Raw genomic sequence first — 21,754 nt, 5'->3', positions numbered from 1 at the left:
TGTGTGGTTTGGTTGTTCCGCCCTGCAGGCCTTTTTTTTTTTTTCTTCTTTCTGTCTCTTGCAGGTAAACAAAGCCCCATCTTAAAATGGCAGGACTGTGAGCTGCCCAGGCTTCATCCCCACAGTCCAGGGTCCTCGATGCAATGTACAGCTACCAATGTGTACCCTTTGCCTCGGCAGACCCCCACCTCCCTGCCCAGGTCCCCAAGCTCAAGCCATGGTCCATTGCCCTGAGTGATCTGTGTGTTGATCCTGGGTCAGGCCACTGGATGTGTTTCAGAAACTAGCCGGGATCTGAGACTTTCCTGGACGGTGGGTAGGTAGCCCTTTAGGAACGGCTTCCTGCCTTCTCTTCCACACCCAGGCTTCCTGCCTTCTGTACCTGTGATATTACCCAGAGCCTCGGGGGAGGGGTGGGGAGGGGATGGCTGGTTGCTGTCCCCTACAGCCACCTCTACCTGTGGCTGGTTCTGAAATCTGCAAACACTGTTGCCCCACAAGCGGGTGGCCAATAACGATGGGGTGCCACATAGGATTCTGGGACTTACTGGGGCTTTTCAGTCGTGCTGACTGTGGGGCGCTGGGCTGAGGACCGACCAAATGCCGTTATCTTGCCACGACAATGCTCTTCTGGTTCCTTTTTCTATTAAATGGCCATTTGTTTGGTTTGGCTTGCATCTGTGATGGTGAACCTGGAGGGTCTGAGTTCTGGAGATGGAAGGGTCGGCATGGTTCTGCCCTAGGGCTGGGGGTGAGTGTCTGGAGCCCACAGTGGGCAGTCTTACTGGGGGGTGGGTGGGTGGATTGAGCACTTGGCTCTAACCCGCCCTGTTTAGCTCCTGATGTCTCACTCAGCAGGCCCAAGTAATGTCTGCTGAGGTGTCCAGGTGCCTCTTAACCATATTTGTTCGCTCCTTCTGGGTTCCCCCACAGTCCCCACTGGATCATATCAAAGACCAACCTAGGTCCTTGCCCAAGTTGTCCTTCACCGCCTCCCCCCCGCCTCCCCCCCACTTAAATTAGTGACACTTGGCTTGGAGTTCCAGGTCAGGGATGACAAAGGCCAGGGTGTAGGGGTAGGAGGCAGAGAGCAACTGGCCGGGAGTGTTAACTACAGTACCACTTTATTAATACTGGAATCTTCACAGTGCATTTGTTACTTTGTAGCAGTGACTATTTAAATCAAGGAGAGGATGGAAACCGGGGTGGGCAGGAGAATTTATCCCAAACTTGGCAGAAAGAACAGAATAAAAGTGATGGGATGGGGGTGGGGGGTGGGGGAAGGTGAGTAGGAACCAGGAGGGGTGGCAAAATAAATTAAAAAAAAAAAAAAAAAAAAGACAAGTTAACAGCACCAGAAAAGTTACTTCAGTCAAAAGACACATTTGAAAAGAATGTTTTGCTGTACAAATGAAAAAAAAAATAATAAAATGTACGTGAAGAAGCCCCCAAACCAGTCTGTGATGCAGGATGGTTGGCTCGGATCCCGAGGGCGGGCCTATGAAAGAGGTGAGCACTAGAGGAAGTGGTGGCGGAGGAGGGTACTTGTGGGTCAGACGAGGGGGATGGAGTATGTACAGCCCTGGGGGGGAGGGGAAGGCTAAAAGGAGGGTGAGCATGCCACCCTGTCCTCTTCCCATCAGGGCCTGGAGTCCCCAGATGGCAGTGAGCCCATCCTCTAGAGTCCCCTTCTCTAGGACCCGGCCACACCCTGGGTGTAGGGGCCACACCTGCCCACTTATCCTGCATCCCTTTCCATCAGCTCTGACAGCCCTGTTGGGGAAGGTGCCTTGGGGTTCCACATCTGGCCATTTGCTTTCCTGGACCCTATACTTGGGGCTCTGGTGACAACTGAGTTTGGCGGGCCAGGTCTCAGTCCCTGGAGATAACTCTCTAGCAGCCTCAGGGGCCCCGTGGCAACTCCATCCACACACAGGAATCCCTGCTTCACCAGACCTACTGGGCTGCCCTGCTAGGATACCAGTCATGGCACTGGAGCACCCACGACCTTGGGCCCAGGTCAGCCCCAACTCCATTCCATCGAGACCAAGGTATGCTCTCTTGGACGCCCTGTGGGGGCGGGCAGGATGCTACCTTGGAGTCTGCTGCCTGCTCTACCTCCTGAATCTCTCCTCTGGCTTACACTTACGTGCTTTGACTTGCTCAGACTTGGGCTGCTCAGTGGAGGCAGGACCCACCCTGCCTCTGGCCCCTGCTGCCAGGCCCAGCTAGGCCCCCAGGCAGACTTCCTTGGGATGGTGTTGCCTCTGAAAACAGAAAGTCAAAACCAACCTAAGACTTCCTCCAAGCTGGGCCTGCAGCTCACTCAGACCACAACAGACTGGCCAGAGGCCCTGGCCTACCCTCTCCAGCCTTATCCCACTGACACTTCAGACACTGGCAAGAAGAGTAGCTTCCCCTGGTTTGGGGAGAGCCGATTCTACCCTTCTCTGGCCACGAGCCCACCATGGGGCTCCCACCTCTCTCAGGCACTCAGACACACACCCTGTACCACCAGCCTTCCCCACACAGTTCTTGTCTAGGGTCAGCTCCATTTTGTTACAGTCATAAAACAACCCCCCATACCATCTAATGCTCCAGCCCTTATCCCCAGCAACGGGTGAAACTGTGACCCCAAGAGTCAAAGCTCCAAAGCATCCAAGAACAGGACATCTGAAACACCTGGTATGGGCCTCTGGACTCATTCTGTCTGCCCTGCCTCACCTCCACTAGCTACTCTCCACAGGGGGAGGGGAACTGGAGGGTCCCCTGAGACAAGGCCCCTATATTCCCTCCCTCTAGGCTCTCTTTCCCATGAGCAAGCCTGGCTTCCCAATGCTCGACTGTCCCTAAACCCAGTCACAAAAAGATCCTCAGCTGATTGGGTGCCTGGCCCCTCCATGACCACCCTGTCCTCCAAAGAGAGGAGTCTGGGAGAGGCAGGGCAAAGGCAAGAGGAAATGGGACAGGGCCCAGGCAGGGAGAAGAGGGAGCCAGCATTCAAGGAAAGTGCCGGGCACACAGCCCTGGAGGACAGCCCGACCAGAGGAGGAGAGCTGCCGATCCCAGGCCAGGTAGGGCCCATGTAGCAGGCCCAGCCCTTGGTTATGGGCTCTGGGGTTTGGATGAAGCAGGGCCTGCAGGAAGGAAGAGGAGGGTTGAGTTGGTAAGGAAAGTATAAAACAGGCTGTCCTGGCGAGGTGTGTAAGGGAAGTCGCTTCCCGTGAGATGCTGAGATCCAGCCTGGTTGTCTCTCTCTGTAGAGCGGCTGTGCCACATTCCTGGCGCTGTTCTGTCTTCTGGCTGTGCCGCCACTCCGGGTGGCTGGCCGCCGCTAAGGGTGGATCAGGCCACCTACTCATGCCAGGCCCAGACAGGGAGGGGTGGGTGGCACCATCATAAGATGCGGGGCGCCGACCTATCGTTGGTGACGGTCCTGCGCAGCCGGACCCCGCGTCGAATGGCCACCAGCATGTCTTCAGCTGGGGGGTCACTGGTGGCAGCAGGAGGTGGAGTGGGTGTCTCCTCCGAATGGGTGGCCGACAAGGCAGTAGGGAAGGGGAACTGGCCTTCACCCAGGGCATGGGCACCGGCCACCAGCTCCCCGAGCTTCTCTACCAGGCTGTGCCTGTTGGCAGCCAGTTGTTGCTCTTCATCGTCCTCGGTGGCCAGCCCAACCGCAGCCCCGCTGTAGCTAGCTGCCTCTGGGGATGGGCTGCCCCAGGCTGTGTTAGGCAGGCTGAGCCTCTTTGGGGAGGCTTTGGCCAGGTCTGGAGCCAGAGGTGAGGCCACTTCGTCTGTGTAGAAGACACACTCCTCACTGCCTGCCCGTGTGGGCCCCACATAGCCAGGGGAGTCGGGCACCGTGGGTGTCTTCACAGGGACGATGGGTGGGCGGATGGGGATGGGACCAGCACTGGACAGGGCACGGCGCACAGTGGGCTTGGTAGAGGGCGTGCGGCGGATGGTGGCCACACCAGGAGGTGCACCTGAGGGCAGCCCCATGGCTGAGGGCAGCCCCGCAGTGGGCAGCCCCGCAGTAGAGGCTGGACGCTTAGTCTGGATCAGGCGGCGGTAGTTCTGGGCAATGTTGCTGTTTCGAGGAATGGTGGATGATTTGTCAAACTCAGGGGGACCTTCACTGTCTGCGTCCCCGTTCACAGAGTAGCAGTCGTAGTCTGAACCTGGAGACACACACACAGGGTGTGGTGAGCCCAGGGCCAAGTTGGTCCCTGAACCCCATACCTACTCAAGTGAGACACAGAGAGGGAAGTAAGGCCTCTTCTGTATGACCCTCATCCCAGCTGTCCTGGTGGGGTGGGTCCTGGGGCTGTGAAGGCCCAACAAGCACGCTCAGCCCGGGGAACCACTCCAGCCTCACCTTGGGAGGGGATGGTGTCCTCGGAGCAGGAAGGTGTGGTGGTCTGTGTGCTGTAGCCACTGGAGTATTGCAGCGAATCCCGGCTGCTCTTCTGGTGTTCCAGGCTCAGTCCACGGGTCAGCACCATGGCTAGGTCACTGGCAGCAGGGGACACCTCCTCACCATGCTGAGGGTAGGGAAAATGGTGGACTAAATCTCACTCTCCACTTCTGCCCTCTTCTGGGACTCTAGGTGGCTCCATCAAAATGGACAGAGTAGGCCCTGAAGGCCACCTGCTGGGCATCCTGGCACTGACCTGGGAATGAAGGTGGGGCCTAGCCGGGGGAGCTATCCACTTACTTTGGCTGCTATGGTGGCAGGGGACATCCGGGTTCGTGGTACCTCCTCTCCACCGGAACCCACAGTGCCTCCCCCAGTAGGGCCTGGCTCAGTGTCTCGGAGGAGCTCCACACGGTCCTTCCTCCGCTGCAGGGTGGTGGCTGAGGGTTGTTCATGGGGACCAGCCTTGGTCCAGTCCTGCAGGGTGTGGCAAGCAAGTTAGAAGGACCCTTAGCCTTACTGCGCATGACTAGGGAGGCCCCTCTTTGTAGCTGAGACTCAGGAGGTACACATCTATGAGGAGCCTCTGGCTTGTGATCACAGCCAAGGCCAGAATCTGGTGGGCAGCAGTGATAGTTCCATCCCAGCAGCCCAGGGCTGGGGCAGGGTGTCCCAAGATGGAAAGCTATGGCCTAGGCTAGTGCCTGGTGGATACTTCTCAGAGATAGGCACCAGCACATGCAGGTTTCTTGCTGAATCTGGCTTCCCCAGTCATACCCCACCCCCACTCTGGTGACCATCCCAGGTCAGGAGGGCATGGGGTGGGCCTGGGGCCCGGGATACTGACCGAGGTCGGGGAGCTGCACTCGCTGACTGACTGGCAGGTTTCTGAGGCCTCAGAGGATGCAGAACTGGAGGACTTCTGCTGTGCATTGGTGAGCCAGTGGGGTGGTCGCAGACGGGGTTGGGGGGGGCACCGCGCGGGCATACAGGCCAAGGAGGCAGGGAAGAGAAAAGAGTTCTGGTCACAGTGGTGGCACACAGTGGGCAGTTTGATCCAGTACCTCACCCTGTACTCCGCTCCTAGAGTAACAGACACTGAGCCCACCAGTGTGTGTTACACTATGCTAGAAGTGATGCACGTTGATGCCAGAAGGTGGCATCTCAGGGCACATCCTGCACGACCCCGCCCACAACCCTGCCCACGACCCCACCCATGACCCCCCCGTCCAGGAGCTGCATATCTGAAGGCTTCAATTTAGGATTGACAGTTGACAGCTTATGTGTCGTGGCAAGGGAAGGTGTAACACAGAGGACACAGACGGGCATTTGGTTTGGGCATCCAGGTTGATGGTCAGAAAGGGATGCCCTGGGGAGAAGGGACAAGGGAGTCCCGAGTGCTATCGTGGGAACATTCAGTTGAGCTGCCCATTAGTTCTCTGTATACAGACACATGTATAACCTGCAGCAAGGGAGGGGTGGGGCTGGGGCTAGGCTCTCGGCAGCAGTCGGGCAAGATAAGGCTGGTCAGAGATGAGGTTAACAAGTGTTTGGGGGTGCTGACATTCTGCGGCAGGGAGGGAGAGGGCAGTCCAGTCCAGGAGCTGCAAGGAGCTGTCAAGGAAGGGGTACTGACTTTGGTACTGAGTCAGTAATGGAGTCAGATGAAGCTCCGTCAGCCTGTGACAGGCCAGCTGAACCAAGGCAGCTTCGGAAGCGCCCTTCCCTGCCAGCGTCTCTATGCTGTCTCTGATGGAGAGCACTACAGGCTTCTGACAGTGGTAAGCAAAGGCCACCCAAAGGAAAGAGAGTAAAGCTTCAGAGGAGAGGATGCTAAGAGTCCCATTCAGCCATGTGACTTCAGAATAACAACCCAGTCAGGGTTAAAACTCAGCAAGAAAGTTCACGGCCAGTCACTGAAAAATGGAAAGACAACACAAACCACGTACAGTAAGGAACTTTGTTAGCCCGACAGAGAAGACACACAGAAACAGACACCTTTCCCTCTGAGGTTGGAGAAAAGCCTAAGATGTCCGCCATCAACATTTACTGTCAACACGTGTCAATCTCTGCCAGTGGCACAAAGCAAGATGAAGAAAACGGAGGGTACAGGGGCTGGAGGACAGGACAAAGCATCTGTGAGTGACTTATTCTCTCAAGCAGACAGCAAGAGTGCCAACGACTTTTAAAACAGATAAAATGGACTGATCATAAAATTAGGAACTTCTAGTCCTTCAAAGATACTACTCAAGGGGCTGGAGATACAGCTCATCTGTTAAGAGCATTTGCTGTTCTTGTAGAAGACCTGAGTTCGGTTCCCAGCACCCACATGGCGGCTCACAACCGGTTGTAACTCCAGTTCCAAGGGTTCTGATGCCCTCTTCTGGTCTCCATAGGAACTGCGTACAAGTGGTGCATGCACATGCAGGAAAATAACACATGAAATAAAAATATTAAAAATAGACACCAAAAAGGCAGTAAGAGCATACTCAGAATATTCTAATGAAGGATATATATCTAGAAGATATGTAGAGTTCTAAAAATCAACACACACACTCTTTCTCTCATGAAAAATGGGCAAATGCATGAAAGAAGATATTCAAATGGACTTTAAAGTATGAAAATACACTGGACCTGGTAGCACACAACTTTAATCCCAGCACTCAGGAGGCAGAGGCAGGCAGGTAGATCTCTCTGAGTTTGAGTCCAGCCTGGTCTACAGAGTAAGCTCTAGGATAGCTGGGGCTACATAGTGAGACCCTGTCTCAAAATAAAAAAAAAAATAGTATGAAAAATATTCTACCATGTCCTAAGGAACATTGAGATGCTATTACTGTATACCTCTCAAAATGGTTAAAACAAAAAAGCTATAAAATACCAGAGCTGGTATGGACACAGCGTGGACAACAACTATCACAGCCCTGTTAATAAGGTTCTGCTGCTGCTCCTCCCATTTCTACAGGACTGTGTACACAGAATGTGCACAACAGTCTGTGAATAAGACTAAACAAGAGTGAAGGTTAGCTTTGTCAACTTGACACAATGTAGCATCACTTGAAAAGAGAGTCTTAATAAGAAACTGTAGGGCCAGTGGTTAAGAGCACTGACTACTCTTCCAGAGGTCCTGAGTTTAATTCCCAGCCCCCACATGGTGGTTCACAATCATCTGTGATGGGATTGGATGCCCTCTTTTGGTGTGTCTGAAGACAGTGACAGTGTACTCACATACATAAAATACATAAATAAATATTAATTAAAAAAAAACTGTCTACATTGGATGGGCCTGTGTGCATGTCTATTGAGGCTGACAAGAGTTAATTGGCCCAGCCCACTGAGGGTGGCACCATTTCCTAGGCTCGGGGGAGGGCTGGGTGGGGTCCTAATCTGTCTAAGAGTGGAGAAATCAAGCTGAGACAAGCAAGCAAACAAGCATGAATTTGTCCATTTCTCTCTCCTCTGAGTGTCAACATGATTAGCTGTTTGAAGTTCTTACCCTGGTTTCCTCACAGAGATGGCTATAATCTGGATTATAAAATGAGTAAATTCCCTTTTCTTCTAAGCTGCTTTTTGTTAGGATATTTTATCACAGCAACAAAAGTGAAACTAGAACACGAGGGAACTATCTAAATGTCCCCAAAACACAGAACACCGAAGTAAATTACACTCTAATTCAATGGTATGTTATACAGCTGTGAAAATGATATCTGTTTCCATGTAAAATAAATGGATCTCATCTCAAACATGCCAAGAGCAGACGTCAAACACACAAGACACATACTATTTGATTTCATATAAATCATATATGTAACATTTTTGTGGTACTGGGTTTCATGCATGCTGTGTAAGTGTATACTCCCAACCTAGTATGTTATAAAGTTATATATATATATACATATATTTACACACATGCACACACACACACACACACACACACACACGCACACACACACGCTACTATAACCAGCAATTACTCTGGGAGTGGGAGTAGCAATGAAGGGACTCAGGGACTCTGGGGTCAAGCTGTGTCTTGTTTTTGGTACTTGCTGAACAAGTGTGTTCAATTTGCAGACTTATTCAGATATACTGTTGTGATACGTTTACTTCTCTGTATGGGTGGGTAGCATGTATCAATTAAAAGATTCTTGAGACTCAGTGGTAATGGATTTTAAGTCAAAGGACAATTCCTGAGCCCACTATGGCATGATAAATAATCGTCTACACAAATAAACTGTCCAGATAAAAGGACAGTTGGGAGGAAACTAGCTAAAGCCCTGTGTGTGTGTGTGTGTGTGTGTGTGTGTGTGTGTCAGCCAAAACAAAACTAAACACTGCAGAACACATGATACTATTAGACCAGTCTGGTTTCCCTTGTTCTGAACATTGGGACTGGAGGGACAGCTCAGTGGTAGTGTGCCTGCCTAGCATGCATAAGGCCTTGGGTTCTATTCTTAGTACCGGAAAAAAGAATTTCACCTTTGTATTTAAGGGGAGTGGATCTCAGATCTATAATCACAGAGTTAAGAAGGCACAGGCAAGAAGAATGAGAGTTTGAGGTTAGTCTGAGTTACACAGTGAGACATTCTTAAAAAAAAAAAACCCAGGAGGTAAAAAATAAACAAACAAAATTGTTTGGTGGTTACAGAAGATGTTAACTTTGAGGTAAGACTGCGACCTGGGGACTCCAAATTCTTTTTGCAACTTTGCTACAAGCATAAAATGAAATGAGCCAGACATGGAGGCACACCCCATGTAATCCTAGCCCTCAGTAGGATGAAGCAGGGGGTATGGTTAGTTTGAGGCTAGTCTGTAAATATACAAGGACAACTTGCCCCTGATTTAAAAAAAAAAAAAAAAAAAAAAAAGTTGGGGCTGGAGAGATGGCTCAGTGGTTATGAGCACTGGCTGCTCTTCCAAAGGACCGGGGTTCAATTCCCAGCACCCACATGGTAGCTCACAACTGTCTGAAACTCCAGTTCCAGGAGATCCGAAACCCTCACACATGCATACAAGTACATGCAGAACACCAATGTACAGAAGATAAAAATAAATACATTAAAAAATGTTAAAGAATCAATCGAACAAAAGGGCCTTAATGCCTCTTGGGTAGTAGTAAAAAAAGAAAAAAAAAAGGGGGCACAGAGAAACAGAAGACAATAACCCTAGCAGGAGAACAGAAGGAACCAAAGTAGAGGTAATGGCTGGGCACTGAGAGACAGCTCTCGGCAAAGACTGCCTTGGAACAGTGAGGACCCAAACCCATACAGAAGAGCCAAGCCGTTGGCTGGAGACATGGCTCAGTGGTTAAGAACACACTTGCTGTTTTTTCAGAGAGCCTGAGTTTGGTTTCCAGCACCCACATCAGGGAGCTCGCAGCTGTGTCTCTGACCTCCAAAGGTGCCTGCACTCCTACGCACCTACCCACAGCTTGAAATAATAAAAATAAACATTAAGAAAAAAAAAAGCGAAGCATGGCTATGCATGCATGGTTATAGTCCCAGCACTGGGGAAGCACAGACACGCGGAGTCAGCCAGCTTAGTCTGCTTGGTAAGTTCCAGGCCAGTGAGACCCTATTTTAAAAAATAAGGTGGATAGTTAGTTACTAAGGAATAATAATCAAGGTTGACCTCTGGTCTCCACATATACCTGCACATATGTGCACCTACACACACACACACACAGACACATAGACACACACCAGTTTGTGCAAACTAAGACCCTGACTCAAAAATTATCATTTGCACATGAGCTGGAGAGATGGCTCAGTGGTTAAGAGCACTGGCTGCTCTTCTAGAGAATCCTGGTTCACTTCCCAGCCCCCACATTGCAGCTCACAACTGTCTGTAACTCCAGTTGGGAAGTCGAATGTCTTCTTTTGGTCTCCTCAGACACCAGGCATATGCATAGTCCACACATACATGCAGACAAAACATTCCCCTCCCCCACATAAAGTAATAATAAAACTCCCACAAATAGCTAAGGCTGGAGGTAGACAGCTCAGTGATAGGGGGTTTGTCTGTCTGGTTTGTACAATGCCCTGGGTTTGGATAAAACAATGACACTCAGGTATATGTCATTTAAAATACAGTGAGACACTGTTTAAGCATGGAGTTGGAGATCAATGACAGAAGTGTGGAAAAGCAGGAAGGCCACGTGACCAGTCTCCATGAGCTAACTGCGTCCCCTCTGGAGGACTGCCTGAGGTCAGCATGAGATCCTGTTCCCCACCCACGTGGTCCTCCTGATGTTCTCTCACCTGGCTGGTGATGTCTGAAGGCATGGGCGAAGGGGGCTTGGAGTAGGTGGCATCCTGGGAGACGAAGCCAGAGTCGTGGGAGGAGACACTGGAGAGGCGGGTGGTGGCTGGCTGCGCCAGGCTGCGGTAGCGACAGGTGGAACTGGGTGAGTATGTTTGGCCACCCCCAGGCCATGGGGCTCCGCCACCCTTGGCACTGCCACTGGTGCTGGGGGCACTAAGGGAGTGAGGGAGAAGGGCACAGCAGCCAGACAGGGAGACACAGAGGCGTATACAGAGAGGGGAGGGTAAGAGATGAGGAGCAAAGGAAGGAAAAGATAGTGTCAGACTACGAGGTCCTGGGCCCTGGCACTACTGAAGAGTTCTGGGATGGCATGTCTCAGTGCCAGGGAGTCCCTGTCAGGGTAGACCCAAAGTGATTCTACTCAGAGGGGGGCGGGGCACACCTCTGCCTCCCACAGCGTCATTAGATTGGTTGTTCTTAGGTTTGTGGTAGGAAAGCTGAGTCACCTGGCATGGAAAACTAGGAACAGACACAAGCCTGGTAGTTTCTAAACTGCCTCCTCACAGTCTGCTGTTTGCTGTCTGGTCACAGTTGAGTACCTGGCATATGCTGATATGGTGGTCTGGAAATGGCGGTTGATTGCCAGGTGGGTCCTACCCTACCATCACCTCGTCCCTCCTTCAGCAATGTGGCTTTCTGGGGGCTCACCCTTTTGTCCAGCACTCCACCTCTGGCTAGCTTTCTCCTGGGTATCACCACGGGTCTCCCAAGCGACATCCCTAAACATCTCCTTTATAATCACATTTCTCCTGGGACAACCATTGCCACTCAAGGTCTGAGGATGCCCCAGAGGTTATGGGTTCACCTCTCCTTGTGGGATACACTGGTCACTGGGTCCAGCTTCTCTCTAGCTCCCAGTGCCCAGACAGAATTCTAGGAAGAAGGGTACCTGGGACAGAGTCTCTCTAATCTATAAGCTACTTTGAGTTAATTGCTTTCCCTAAGGACCCTGGAACCATGACCATCTCCTTCAAATCCAACCCCAGGGCCAGACTGACGGATGAACAAGACTCCTATCCACCCTCCATCTCCATAAGACTAAGTGCTGATGCTTGTGGCAATGGTCTGGGACCAATTTGAAACAAGAACAGGCTTGAGTGTCCTTTACCCTGAAGGCCAAATACATATTCCTGGAAACCATCACCCCACTTTTTGATCTTAGACTCGTGCTTAGTTTTGTTTGTTAAGGCAGGGTCTCATATGGCCTTGGTTGGCCTCAAACTTGATATATATTTGTGGATGACCTTGACTTCCTTCTCCCTCAACCCACCAGATGCTGGGAGTTCAGACATGTGTCACCCCACCTGCCTTCTTTTCCCCCTCCCTCCCAACGTCTCTTCCTTCCTTCTTTTTTTTTTTGAAATAGGGTTTCTCTATATAACCCTGGCTGTCTTGGAACTCACTATGTAGATAGACCAGGCTGGTTTTGAACTCACAGAGATCTCCCTGTCTCTGCTCCCAAGCGCTGGGATTAAGGGCATGCACCACCATGACCAACACTCCACCTAGCTTTTAAAAGTATATTTTTTTTTGAGACAGAGTCTTAATAAGTAGCCCAGGCTGGCTTTGAATCCTTGACCCGCATGCATTCTACTTTCCAAGTGCTAGAATTACCGGCTTGCATCACCATGTCCAGGCTGACCTCACCTTCTAACTCCATACCATATTGTCCCAGGCCTGGCCAAGACCAATGGTTAAATCAAGACTCAAGAGTCTTAGTTCCCCTCCTGACACAATGATACCAGGACTCACTGTAGGAAAAAACCTTGGCGCCGGGCACACAACGATGCTCCAATGAAGCTGCTACCCCTCTCTCCTGCCAACCAATGTGTGCACCCATATCTCCTACACGTGAAAAGTCCTTGGATGCTTAGATGCTGTGTAAGCTCTGGGGTGCTGGAGCAACCGCCTACACAGCTTTACCGGGTCTCCCTAGACTCTCCTGGGATTCCCTCCAAGAGCCTGACACCCACCTGCACATGCTGGACTTCCGGGAGCTGGAACTGCTGGGTGACGAGGGTGGGGTCTGGTATGACCAGCTGTAGTCAGAGCCCTTCAGGTCTTTGATCACCTGGACAGAGGCATGGGGGTGGTCACTAGAGGCAGCTCCTAACCTGTAGAGCATCTGGTCATGCTTCAGTGAGCTGGGAGGGTAGTACAGCTTCCACTCTGTCCCCAACTATGAACTACACCTCAGGAGATGAACCTGGCACTCCCAAGCCCAACTTTAGCATGGGCTTCTTACTGAGCCCCAAATGGCTCCAGGCAGGAGACAAGGGTCAAACAGGACTCATGGCTGAGAATGCCATGACGTCGGGGGCTGAAACTGTCTCAGGAGCTTTCTGAGTCTTGTTTTCTCCTGTGAACTGGAGCCAGCTTAGACTACCATTGAGAGAAGTCAGTGTGGTGACCTGAAGGGAGTGTGCTACAGAGTGTGGGATACATAGGACGTACCCAGCCACAGGGCCTGCCCAGTACAGTGTGCGTAGCTCTATGTGGGGTTCGTTTGGTTCTACGTTTGGACCTGGCTTCTGTCCACCTGTGTTGGTCTGAGTCCTATTGGGTTCTGAGCATTTTATCCGACACTGGGTCAGGTGCTCCCAGAAACCCCACATGGGTTGTTGGATACTATCTGGTCTTCTTCCCATAAGGGCCTCCCCACAAAACTTCCCTGTTTTCTACTGTCCCCACATGAGGGCAGGACCATCTCTTCACTGGTCCTAGTCCTGGCTCTTGACTCCAGGGCTGGCCGCACCTGCTCACTGGCGGGAGGCAGTTTGTGGGGATCTGCAGTCAGCACCACCAGGTCGTCAATGATGCCCTGCAGGTGGGTGATCTCTCCCAGCATGGTCAGCTCGCCGTTCTAAGGAAGCAGCCAGTCAGTGTTTAAGCCCCTACACCTGCCCACCCACTCTGGAGAAACAAACAGGCTTGTTAGGCCTCTCTTCTTTCACCCTTCCCTGATACTCAATGCCGACACAGGCTGGGCATGTACAACCAAGGTCTGTCTAGATTCAGCCAGAGTGTCACAAGCTATGAGACCTGATATTCAGGCCAGGTGCACAGGGGGTTAAGGGATCTATCTTGGGTCTTTCCCCTGCCCCTTCCCAGGGGAGGCTGCAAATCATCAAGAGACCCACCACCACAGGCTGAAGGAAGGTGATGAAGGTGCAAAAACGGCCCCGCTCCTCGATCAGTGCACGGCGAACGGCCTGCTTCTCCGTCTCTTCCAGTAGCAGGTACATGTCGTTGACGTCTTGCAGTGCACTGTCCAGCTGGGGCTGCAGGTCTCCTTTCCCTGCAGGGGTTGGGAAGAAAGGCCGCGCTGGGGACGCCGGCCTGGTTGGCTGTACCCACGGCTTAGACCCCTGTGGTAGTGTTCTTGGCTGTGGGGTTGGGGACAAGGGAGCCAGGGAGCATGGAGCAGACTCTAAGGCTGTGGAGGGGCTGGTCCCAGCAGGCAGAGAAGACAGGCATACAGACAGACACACATAGCAACACCAAGCTGTACAGCCACCCAGGATCTGGGGTAGGCTAGACCACAGGGAGGCCAGTTGGAGACCTCTGTCACTCGGGATGCCGGCACTGCCCCAACATGATAACCCTGACCTCAAGAGGTAGAGAGAAGGGAATGGCTGAAAGCAGGACAGACAGCAGGGTAGGGGCTCTGCTGAGCTTCAGGCCAGGCCACTAAGAGGTACAGGGGTCAGAAAAGCTATGGCTGGGCCTAGGGAGCCAAGAGGAGTGTGTCTCAGCATGGGTCACAACTCAGCTTAGGGACCACTGCGCAAGGACAGCAACAGCAGCACACAGGAGTAGTGAGAGAGACAGAGAGAGGTGAGAACATGACGTGGAGGAGATGGTGACAGGGACGCAGTTGGTGACAGGTAAGGACCTGGCTGGCCAGGTGGCAGTTGGGCAGCCAGAGCCTGTGACCCCCACCCTGCCCAGCCAGTGAAGCCTTCCCAGCAGTTGTCTGGGACTCTTATGCCCCAGGCCCCTCCCTTGGTGGACCAACCGCCTTTCTTGTTCTTGGACTGGATAGGTTCTTTCTAATGGCCCTGAGCTGGGCGTGGGGTGGGGGCGGAGACCGACAAATGCAACAAGGAGGGACGGAGCAGCTGGAGGGACCGACATTTGACTTACCAAGCAGCTCTACAGGACGGATGTGGGAGGAGGAGAGGAGACAGAGAAAGAAAGAATGTGTGAAAGACAACCGGGCGAGCCACTCCTGGGGAGGGGAGGGGAGGGGGCCTGGGCAGTCTGGGGTGCTGGGTGCTCCCTCAGTCCCACCCGACATGTTGGGAGTGTCCTGTGTTGGAGGACAGGGTCCCCCTGGCCAGGATGATGCTCGGGGGGTGCCTCACAGGGTGGATGGGGCTCACAGAATGGGGCCCGAGGGGCTGGGCCTCAGTGGGGCGCTGTGCGCTCTACCTTTGCGTGCTTTCTTCTGCAGCTTCAGGGTGTCCGATGACTTCTTTTTGATTTCATGCCTGGCTCGTTTATACTCTGTGCAGGGAGGGGCAAGAAGGGAGCTATGGTAAGGGGTCCCTGTGGAAAGGTTCAGGAAACCCCGCGAAGCCCCACCCTACCTTTCGCATGGTCCTTGTCCAGTTGGTTGGCTGACTTCTTCCAGTCTTCGATGCGCTCCTGCAGTGGATTGATGAGGCTCTCCAGCAGCGCGCTGTGGGAGAAAGCTGTGGGTGAGGGCCAGCGGGCTGCGGCAGGGCAAGGATGGCCTCTCTAGACTAGGATATCCCCTGTGGTCTGCTGTGCCCACTCACTTGGTGAACTGCCGCAGCTTGGTCTCGATGCTGCGGTGGCGCATGCACATGCGCGTGAGTGCTGAGCCAATGTCCCGCGTGGCCCCTGGCAAGGAAGCAAGCTGCATGGGAAGGGGCCTGGCTGGGGGGCCTCTGCAGTCCCGGCCTCGGGCCACTAGGCGGCGCGCTGTTCCACAAAGGCTGCCCCTGCCCCGCCCCCATCACTAGCAATCCTGTAGCCATCGGGACATGGGGGCTGTTGGGTGCCTTGCTGGCAGGCCCTGGAGCCTTCCCTCTTTCTTAGCTGGGACAAAGACCCAAGGAAAAGACAGCAAAGTTTCCGATTGGATCTACTGCGACCCAGGTATGTGTAGATTCCAGAGGATAAGGCTTGGGTTGTGTTTTTACCACTCAAAAGTACAGAAGTCCAGGTGCTTGCTAGGTGAATCGGGAGGAAAACGGGCCTTCCAAGTCCCCAAGGACTATTCACCTGACCATATAACTCGCAGAAGGCACATGGATGAGGTATCAGAGAATCACTAACTGCTACTGAAGGGTTACCTGAGCTGCCCACAGCAGGATGATCTCCTGGTTTTTTCATCCCTGTCAATGCTCACCTGCCCCATGACATCACAGCAGAAGCCAAGGTCTCCATTCTGGGCTTTGTGTCCTTCCCAAGGCCCATATCCCTTTCCAGCCTCCCGGCCCACTGGGCGCATCCCCCACCTCTGACCACACCCCCTCCCCACCTCGGGTGTTGGTGGCCATGTCAGCTACTTTCTGGAAGGCATCAAGGAAGGCCACAGCAGCCAGCACAGTGGTCCTGGGGAGATACACAGTGGAGTGGTATGGTCACCGGGTGAGGTCATCCTCCATCCATCCCTCCCCAGCTAGGACAACCCCCTGCGCAGCCTCACCTCAGCTGAGAGTGGAGCTTTGCAGCCTTTGAGTTGAAGTCTTCCCAGATGGGGTAGGAGCTCTGTGGTGAGGCAGGAGAGGAAGAAAGGTATTGTGAGATGGAGCTACAGGGCTCCCCACATATTGTCCAACCTCCGGGCAGCTTCTGAGATAGCCCTGCCACCATAGAGAGGAGGTAGCCTGAGCCCTATCTGGCAGGGTACCCAGGACACAGGATGGCATTAAGTCTTACCTGTCTGTAGTTGGTAACCAGGTGGTACCCATGCTCCCTTGGGGGAGATGGAGGAGAAAATGGATGGTGGATAGTTTTGGCTCTGGGCTCAGCCCAATGAAGGGCACTATATCCCTATCTCTTGTGATGGAAGGTGGAGGCTGGCAGAATTAGAGCCACACAAGGTCTAAAGTGGCCCGGAAGTTGCTTTCGTTAGGCCAGTCATCTCTGGCCAGCACTGGTGGCTCACAGACCCAGGGAGGCCATGGCTGCTACACAGGCTGGTCAGCTTGCCTGGGACAACTAGGCCCCAGGCTCAATGGGGCCTTGTGTGGCCAACAGAGCCACCTTTTCCCAGCCCCTCCTTTCCCCTCCAGGGGAACAGTGTGGCCTTTATCCTAGCCTGGCCAGAGGCTCTATATTAGGAGGGGGTTTCCCAATAGGGAGGCTGGGCTCCTGGTGACTGAGTTGTCCAGTCTGATTAAGGGGCTTTTCTGGCTAATGCATTCCCTTCATGGCAGTCCAGGCCTGGAGAAAGTTCAGCCCTGGCCTGGGGGGAGCCCTGAGGGAGACCTTCCTCTTTGAAGGGTAGCCCAGGGCTAGCAAAGGCCCAGTCTCTGTCCCACATGGGTTGACTGGGACTGAGGTTTCTGAGTACGAAGGTAAAGGGGACAGAAGAGCCTCAGGTTCCGGGATTCTGGGAGGGCTGTGCTTGGCTGGAACCCCAGGGTAGGGTCTAGCCAGCTTCTCCAGGGACAGCAAGGAGGTGGGCTGCTTCACAGACCCTCAAAAACACCCTCTTCCTGCCTAGTCAAGTCAGTGTCAGGAAAAGCAAATATTTGAGAAGCGTAGCAAGGCTGGAACAAGAAGAGGAGGCTGTGGGTGGGCTGTCCCCACCCACACAGCTCTGGATAAAAAAGGCCCACCAGGTCATGAGATTGTCCCTGGCAGTCCTCTGGAGCTAACCCAGGCACTGGCCTCTAGGGGTTTTTCAAGACGGGGGGCATCCTCACACCTCCTAAATGCTACTTGGCAGGGACGCCTGCTAAGACCTCACTCCAGAGTGTGAGAAAATGCCGGGGAGCAGGGTGTCCAAAGTTAGTTCTCCTGGTCCCCAGGAAAGCTCAGTTCCCCTCAGTAACCCCTTGGTAGTCTCAGAGAGTGAGGGCTTCCCCCAGTGGTGGGGGCCAAGTCCAGTTTACCCTCAGTAGATGGATCTGACCACCCCAGTCTAAAAGAGCCTGGCTTCTTTTCCCAGTGTTTCCATGGTTCATAAAAAACCTCAGAGGCAAAAAAAAAAAAAAAAAAAAAAAAAAGCCTGAATGACAGGTGCCCCAGGGAGAGTGTTGGCTTCACCTGGCCCAGGTTCTAAGCCCCTGTGGGTCATCACTAGTCATGGAACTGCACCTGCTGGCCAGGTGTTCGGCCAACCACTGGCTCATGCATCTTTCCCACCTCGTGAGTGAATCCTAAATGAAGCTCGCTACTGCCCCATTTTCCTGATGGAGAACTGGAGGCTCAGTGAGGTTAACTGATTTGGCTGAGGCTCTAGGGATGGGGGTCAAGGTCTGATCTTATAGCTGACATACCAGGATGAAGGTACCCTGTTTTCAGAGAAGCAGGGTGAGGAACAACTACATACACTTCTATGTGGGGAGGTGACAGGGACTGAGGGGGGGGGGAGACGCCAGGTCTGCCACGAGCATGGCGACCACTCTGGAGCAGAGGGGAGGTGCTCATGTGACCAGGATGAGCCTGGTGTGGCTGTGGTAAGGGGCAACCCAGGCTCTAGTCTCAGAAAAGGCTTTTGGGGTGACCCTGGGTATGTACCCCTAGACCCAGGTTTCTTCAGCTGTAAAATCCGGGCTTGTGTGTAGACTTCAGGGAATACCTGCTGTGGATAAACCAGAACCGGTTAAGAGGACAAAAGCCCCACCTCTCTGTTAGAGCCCTTTCTCCATGGCCAGAGCCTATGTGCCTGTGTGACACTCCTCCTCCTGGGTTAGGGTGAGCCCACTTTCAGGAAAGCGTGGGATGGGGAACCCATTTCCTCTGCTGACTGGGCCTAGGGCAAATTCAAGTCTCTGGGTTCAGCTGGCTTGAGACAGAGAAGGGAGGGCAAGCTAGCTAGCTAGCTCTCCAGGGCCCTCTCAGCCTCTGGGTTTGCACCCCCCTCTGTCCGTGTTGTTGAAGATCTGAGTGGGGACCCTTCCTCCAGCCCATCCCTCAGTGCAGGGTTGGGGCCTTCTAGTGACTCCAGAGTCTCAGAGAGAGCTCACTGGGGATCAGCTCCAGGGAATCTGAGTCTCCTTGAACTTCTTGACAGTGGCCACCGAATGAGACAGACAGCCCGAAGCAGCTTTTAAAGTCCAGCCAATCAGTGCAGGTGGCTGGTCCCTTCACGGTCCCTAATACATGCAAGTCATTGATAGGGGCATAGCATATTTGATATGACGGAACTCGGTGAAGTCTCTTCCATCTTGGCCCCCGTGTATCTAGGAATCTTGCCTGTCACTTAGCTCAAGGGCCTTGCTGAGACGAAACCCGTGGTCTCAACAGAGTTCCCTGCAACTGTCAGACATGGAGGGCACAGTCCTGCTGTCTCTACTGGGCAGAAGCGGCTGCTTGCTGCAGTGTTTGCAGTGGGAGGCAGTGCAGGCGGCTCCCACCCTCTGCCAGCCCAGGAGTGCCAGCTAGGGGAGGTGGTCTGGGTTACCCAGTTTCAGAGAGGGATGCTGGCACCAAGAGATAATGCTTACAAGTCGAGAAAAGTATGCTGAGGGCCAGTGATGAGGTCCTCAGGTGGAGGTGCCAGGGGTAGGGGTGTGTGTGTGTGTCCCAAGGGAAAGTATAGAACTATGGGAAGGCGCTGACATGCTGTCCCAGGCCAGTGTGGTTTCAGGCCTCTTTTTAGGGGGCAAATATCTGGCAGATGCCCCCCCTTACTGGGGGTGCTCCTTAGCAGTACCATGAGGGGAGCCCCAATTTTGTGTCTCTCTGCAAGGCACCACTTTCCTAAAGCATTTTTCTGGAGCCCTTGGGTAAGGTATACCTGTACGTGGGTTCTGCAGCCCTCAGGGTCTAGTAGGATTCTCGTTTGTTCTTGCTAAGTGAGAGCCTAGGGTAAGGATATGGGGAGGCTCAGGGGTGCAGGGCCTAGTTTCTTCCCTGTTTTCCATCCTGTCCCTAGACCAAGGGGTACAGTGCAGGCAGGGCAGGAACACTGGCACTCGACTCCCAACCTGCCACTGAAGCGTTCGTTCCCTGCCTAGTCAGTCAAATACTAGCAGCCCTGTCAAATACTGGCCTCTTTTGGGGTGAGGGAGAATTCAGTAAATTACTAGACTTATAATTAGGGCTGAGGTCCGAAGCAGGATCCATGATCTTATGACCTTGAGCCATTCCCAGGCCTCAGTTTCCCCATCTGAAAGGGATGCCTGCTCAGTCTGACCTTGAGTGATCAGGAAGTGGGGGTTGCTGAAATGGATCCCCAGGTTGCTTAGCCAACACACAGCCTTCCTCCTCCCCAAGGTGGATTCAGTCCTACCCTCGGACTGCAGGGACGACCCCACCCGAAGATTGGAGTACTGGAGCTTGCTGGGGCTGTTGGTGTGTGTGTGGGGAGGTTGGGGGTGGGGTGGGGCTGCATCTACGCAGAGGCCCGAGGCTGGCGGGGAAAGAGTTAACGGTTCTTTGCTTTATTATTTTTTTCCTGCTTTGGTGGTGACAGCATTGTCTGAGCTTTGGGGCGTCGGGGTATGTGTGTGTGGGGGCATTGTGGTGGAAGGGGGCGGAGGCCCCAGAGACCTTGGATCCGTTAAAGGGCCTTAAAGGTCGGTCCTAAAGACAATTCCAATTCATACTTTAGGGGCCTGGGGTACCGAGAGCTTGCGGATGCTTAGCTTTGGGTCGGGGTTCTACAGGGGAGACCTCACGGACACCTCAACCTGCGAGCACTCACCCCCACCCTCCAGACCCAGACAGGCACTGGGCGCAAGGCGGGCGCAGCAGGACAGGCTCAGACAAGAAACACACACACACACACACACACACACACACACACACACACACACACACACACACACACACAGCGCTACACGGCCATAGCAGGACACCACTGCCCGCCACGCGTCCCTCAGAGGAGACCCGTGCCCGGAGCCCGCCCGGGGTACCTTCATGTCGTTGACGATGGCTTGGAAGAGCCCGCCCAGGGCGCCACACTCCTTCTCCGCCGTCTCCATGCTGAGGCCGGGCGCGCGGCGGCAGGGCGCGCAAGGGGCGCGGGGAGCCGTGCAGGGGAGGGGCCGGACCGCCGTGGGCGCTGCTCCGGGGCCGCGCCGGGGCTCCCGCCTCAGGGCCGCGCTCTCAGCGGCCGGCCGCGCCGCGCTCCGGGGTTGCGGGCCGTGGGCCGGCGGCACGGGCCATGGCTCGGTGGGGTTGGGGGCGCGGCGCGGGCAGTTCGCGGCGCAGCCTCGGCGCGGGCACTGGAGCGGCGGCGGCGGTAATCCGAGCCGCCGAAGCTCGGGCGTCACGTGGGCGCGGCGGAGGGAGGGCCGCGGGGAGGGAGCACGGGAGGGGGCTGTGGGAAAGGCCGGGCGGGCGAGGACCCATTCACGGCCAGAAACCAGGGCTTTGAAATCCGAGCTCAGGCGCTGCCAGACTGGTCGGGCAAGAGGGGCCGGCGGGAGCGGGCGCCACCACGGGTCCGGGCGGCGCAGGGGCGGGGCCCGGTTACCCCCCCTGCCCCCCCCCCCCCAGCGGCCACGGGTTTGCACCTTCAAGGCCTTGGGCTCGACGAAAATGAAAACCCGCCGCGGATGCGGTCCTTAGCGCAACTCGGCCTGATGAGTAGCACTGAGCATCTCGCAGAGGAGAACTGGCTGCATTGGAGCTGTCCACCACAGACCATCTATAAAGTCCTACCCTCCTGCACAAATGTCCTTCAGTTCCTTTTCTAAGTAGTGCCGATGTCACCTGGATTGGGGGTAGAAATAGTGATTGTGTCCCGGCCCAACTTCCTCGTGAGTAGGGGTCTGTGTTGAACCTGCAGAATGTAGTGTGTGGGGATGCACGTGGGAGAGGGAAAGTACTGCTGTCGTCCAGGAGACTCCAGGTGAACCTACT

The 21,754-nt window shown here is 54.1% G+C and overlaps 2 protein-coding genes across 8 annotated transcripts in view; one reads left to right on the top strand and one right to left on the bottom strand.

The window, feature by feature from the left end:
- Il34 (interleukin 34) overlaps positions 1–668 on the top strand; it is a 62,428-nt gene extending 61,760 nt beyond the window's left edge. For all 3 annotated transcript variants that reach the window (XM_034522306.2, XM_034522305.2, XM_076915893.1), the window contains one exon: positions 65–668. In XM_034522306.2, the coding sequence (XP_034378197.1) occupies positions 65–234 (170 nt within the window). In that variant the 3' untranslated portion in view covers positions 235–668. The remainder of the gene's footprint in view (positions 1–64) is intronic.
- Positions 669–1,105: 437 nt separating this feature from the next.
- Positions 1,106–21,108, bottom strand: Mtss2 (MTSS I-BAR domain containing 2). Of its 5 annotated transcripts, none has more exons than XM_034522300.2 (14): positions 20,803–21,108; positions 16,419–16,480; positions 16,251–16,324; positions 15,523–15,607; positions 15,331–15,422; positions 15,173–15,247; positions 13,879–14,036; positions 13,494–13,601; positions 12,712–12,809; positions 10,675–10,891; positions 5,268–5,345; positions 4,721–4,897; positions 4,382–4,547; positions 1,106–4,184 (listed from the first exon to the last, which is right to left on the bottom strand). In XM_034522300.2, the coding sequence occupies exons 1-14, from the start codon at positions 20,869–20,871 to the stop codon at positions 3,397–3,399; spliced, it is 2,247 nt and encodes a 748-aa protein (XP_034378191.1). In that variant the 5' UTR covers positions 20,872–21,108; the 3' UTR covers positions 1,106–3,396. The 5 variants fall into 5 exon arrangements, with proteins under 5 accessions (XP_034378191.1, XP_076772005.1, XP_076772004.1 ...); XM_076915890.1 differs by having other exon boundaries at positions 10,675–10,795; positions 20,803–21,105; XM_076915889.1 differs by having other exon boundaries at positions 5,268–5,342; positions 20,803–21,103.
- Positions 21,109–21,754: the final 646 nt, after the last annotated feature.

This window comes from Arvicanthis niloticus, chromosome 18 (genome assembly GCF_011762505.2).
Source record: "Arvicanthis niloticus isolate mArvNil1 chromosome 18, mArvNil1.pat.X, whole genome shotgun sequence".
Classification (NCBI taxonomy): Eukaryota; Metazoa; Chordata; class Mammalia; order Rodentia; family Muridae; genus Arvicanthis; species Arvicanthis niloticus.
This window is presented reverse-complemented; position numbering and strand designations above follow the sequence as displayed.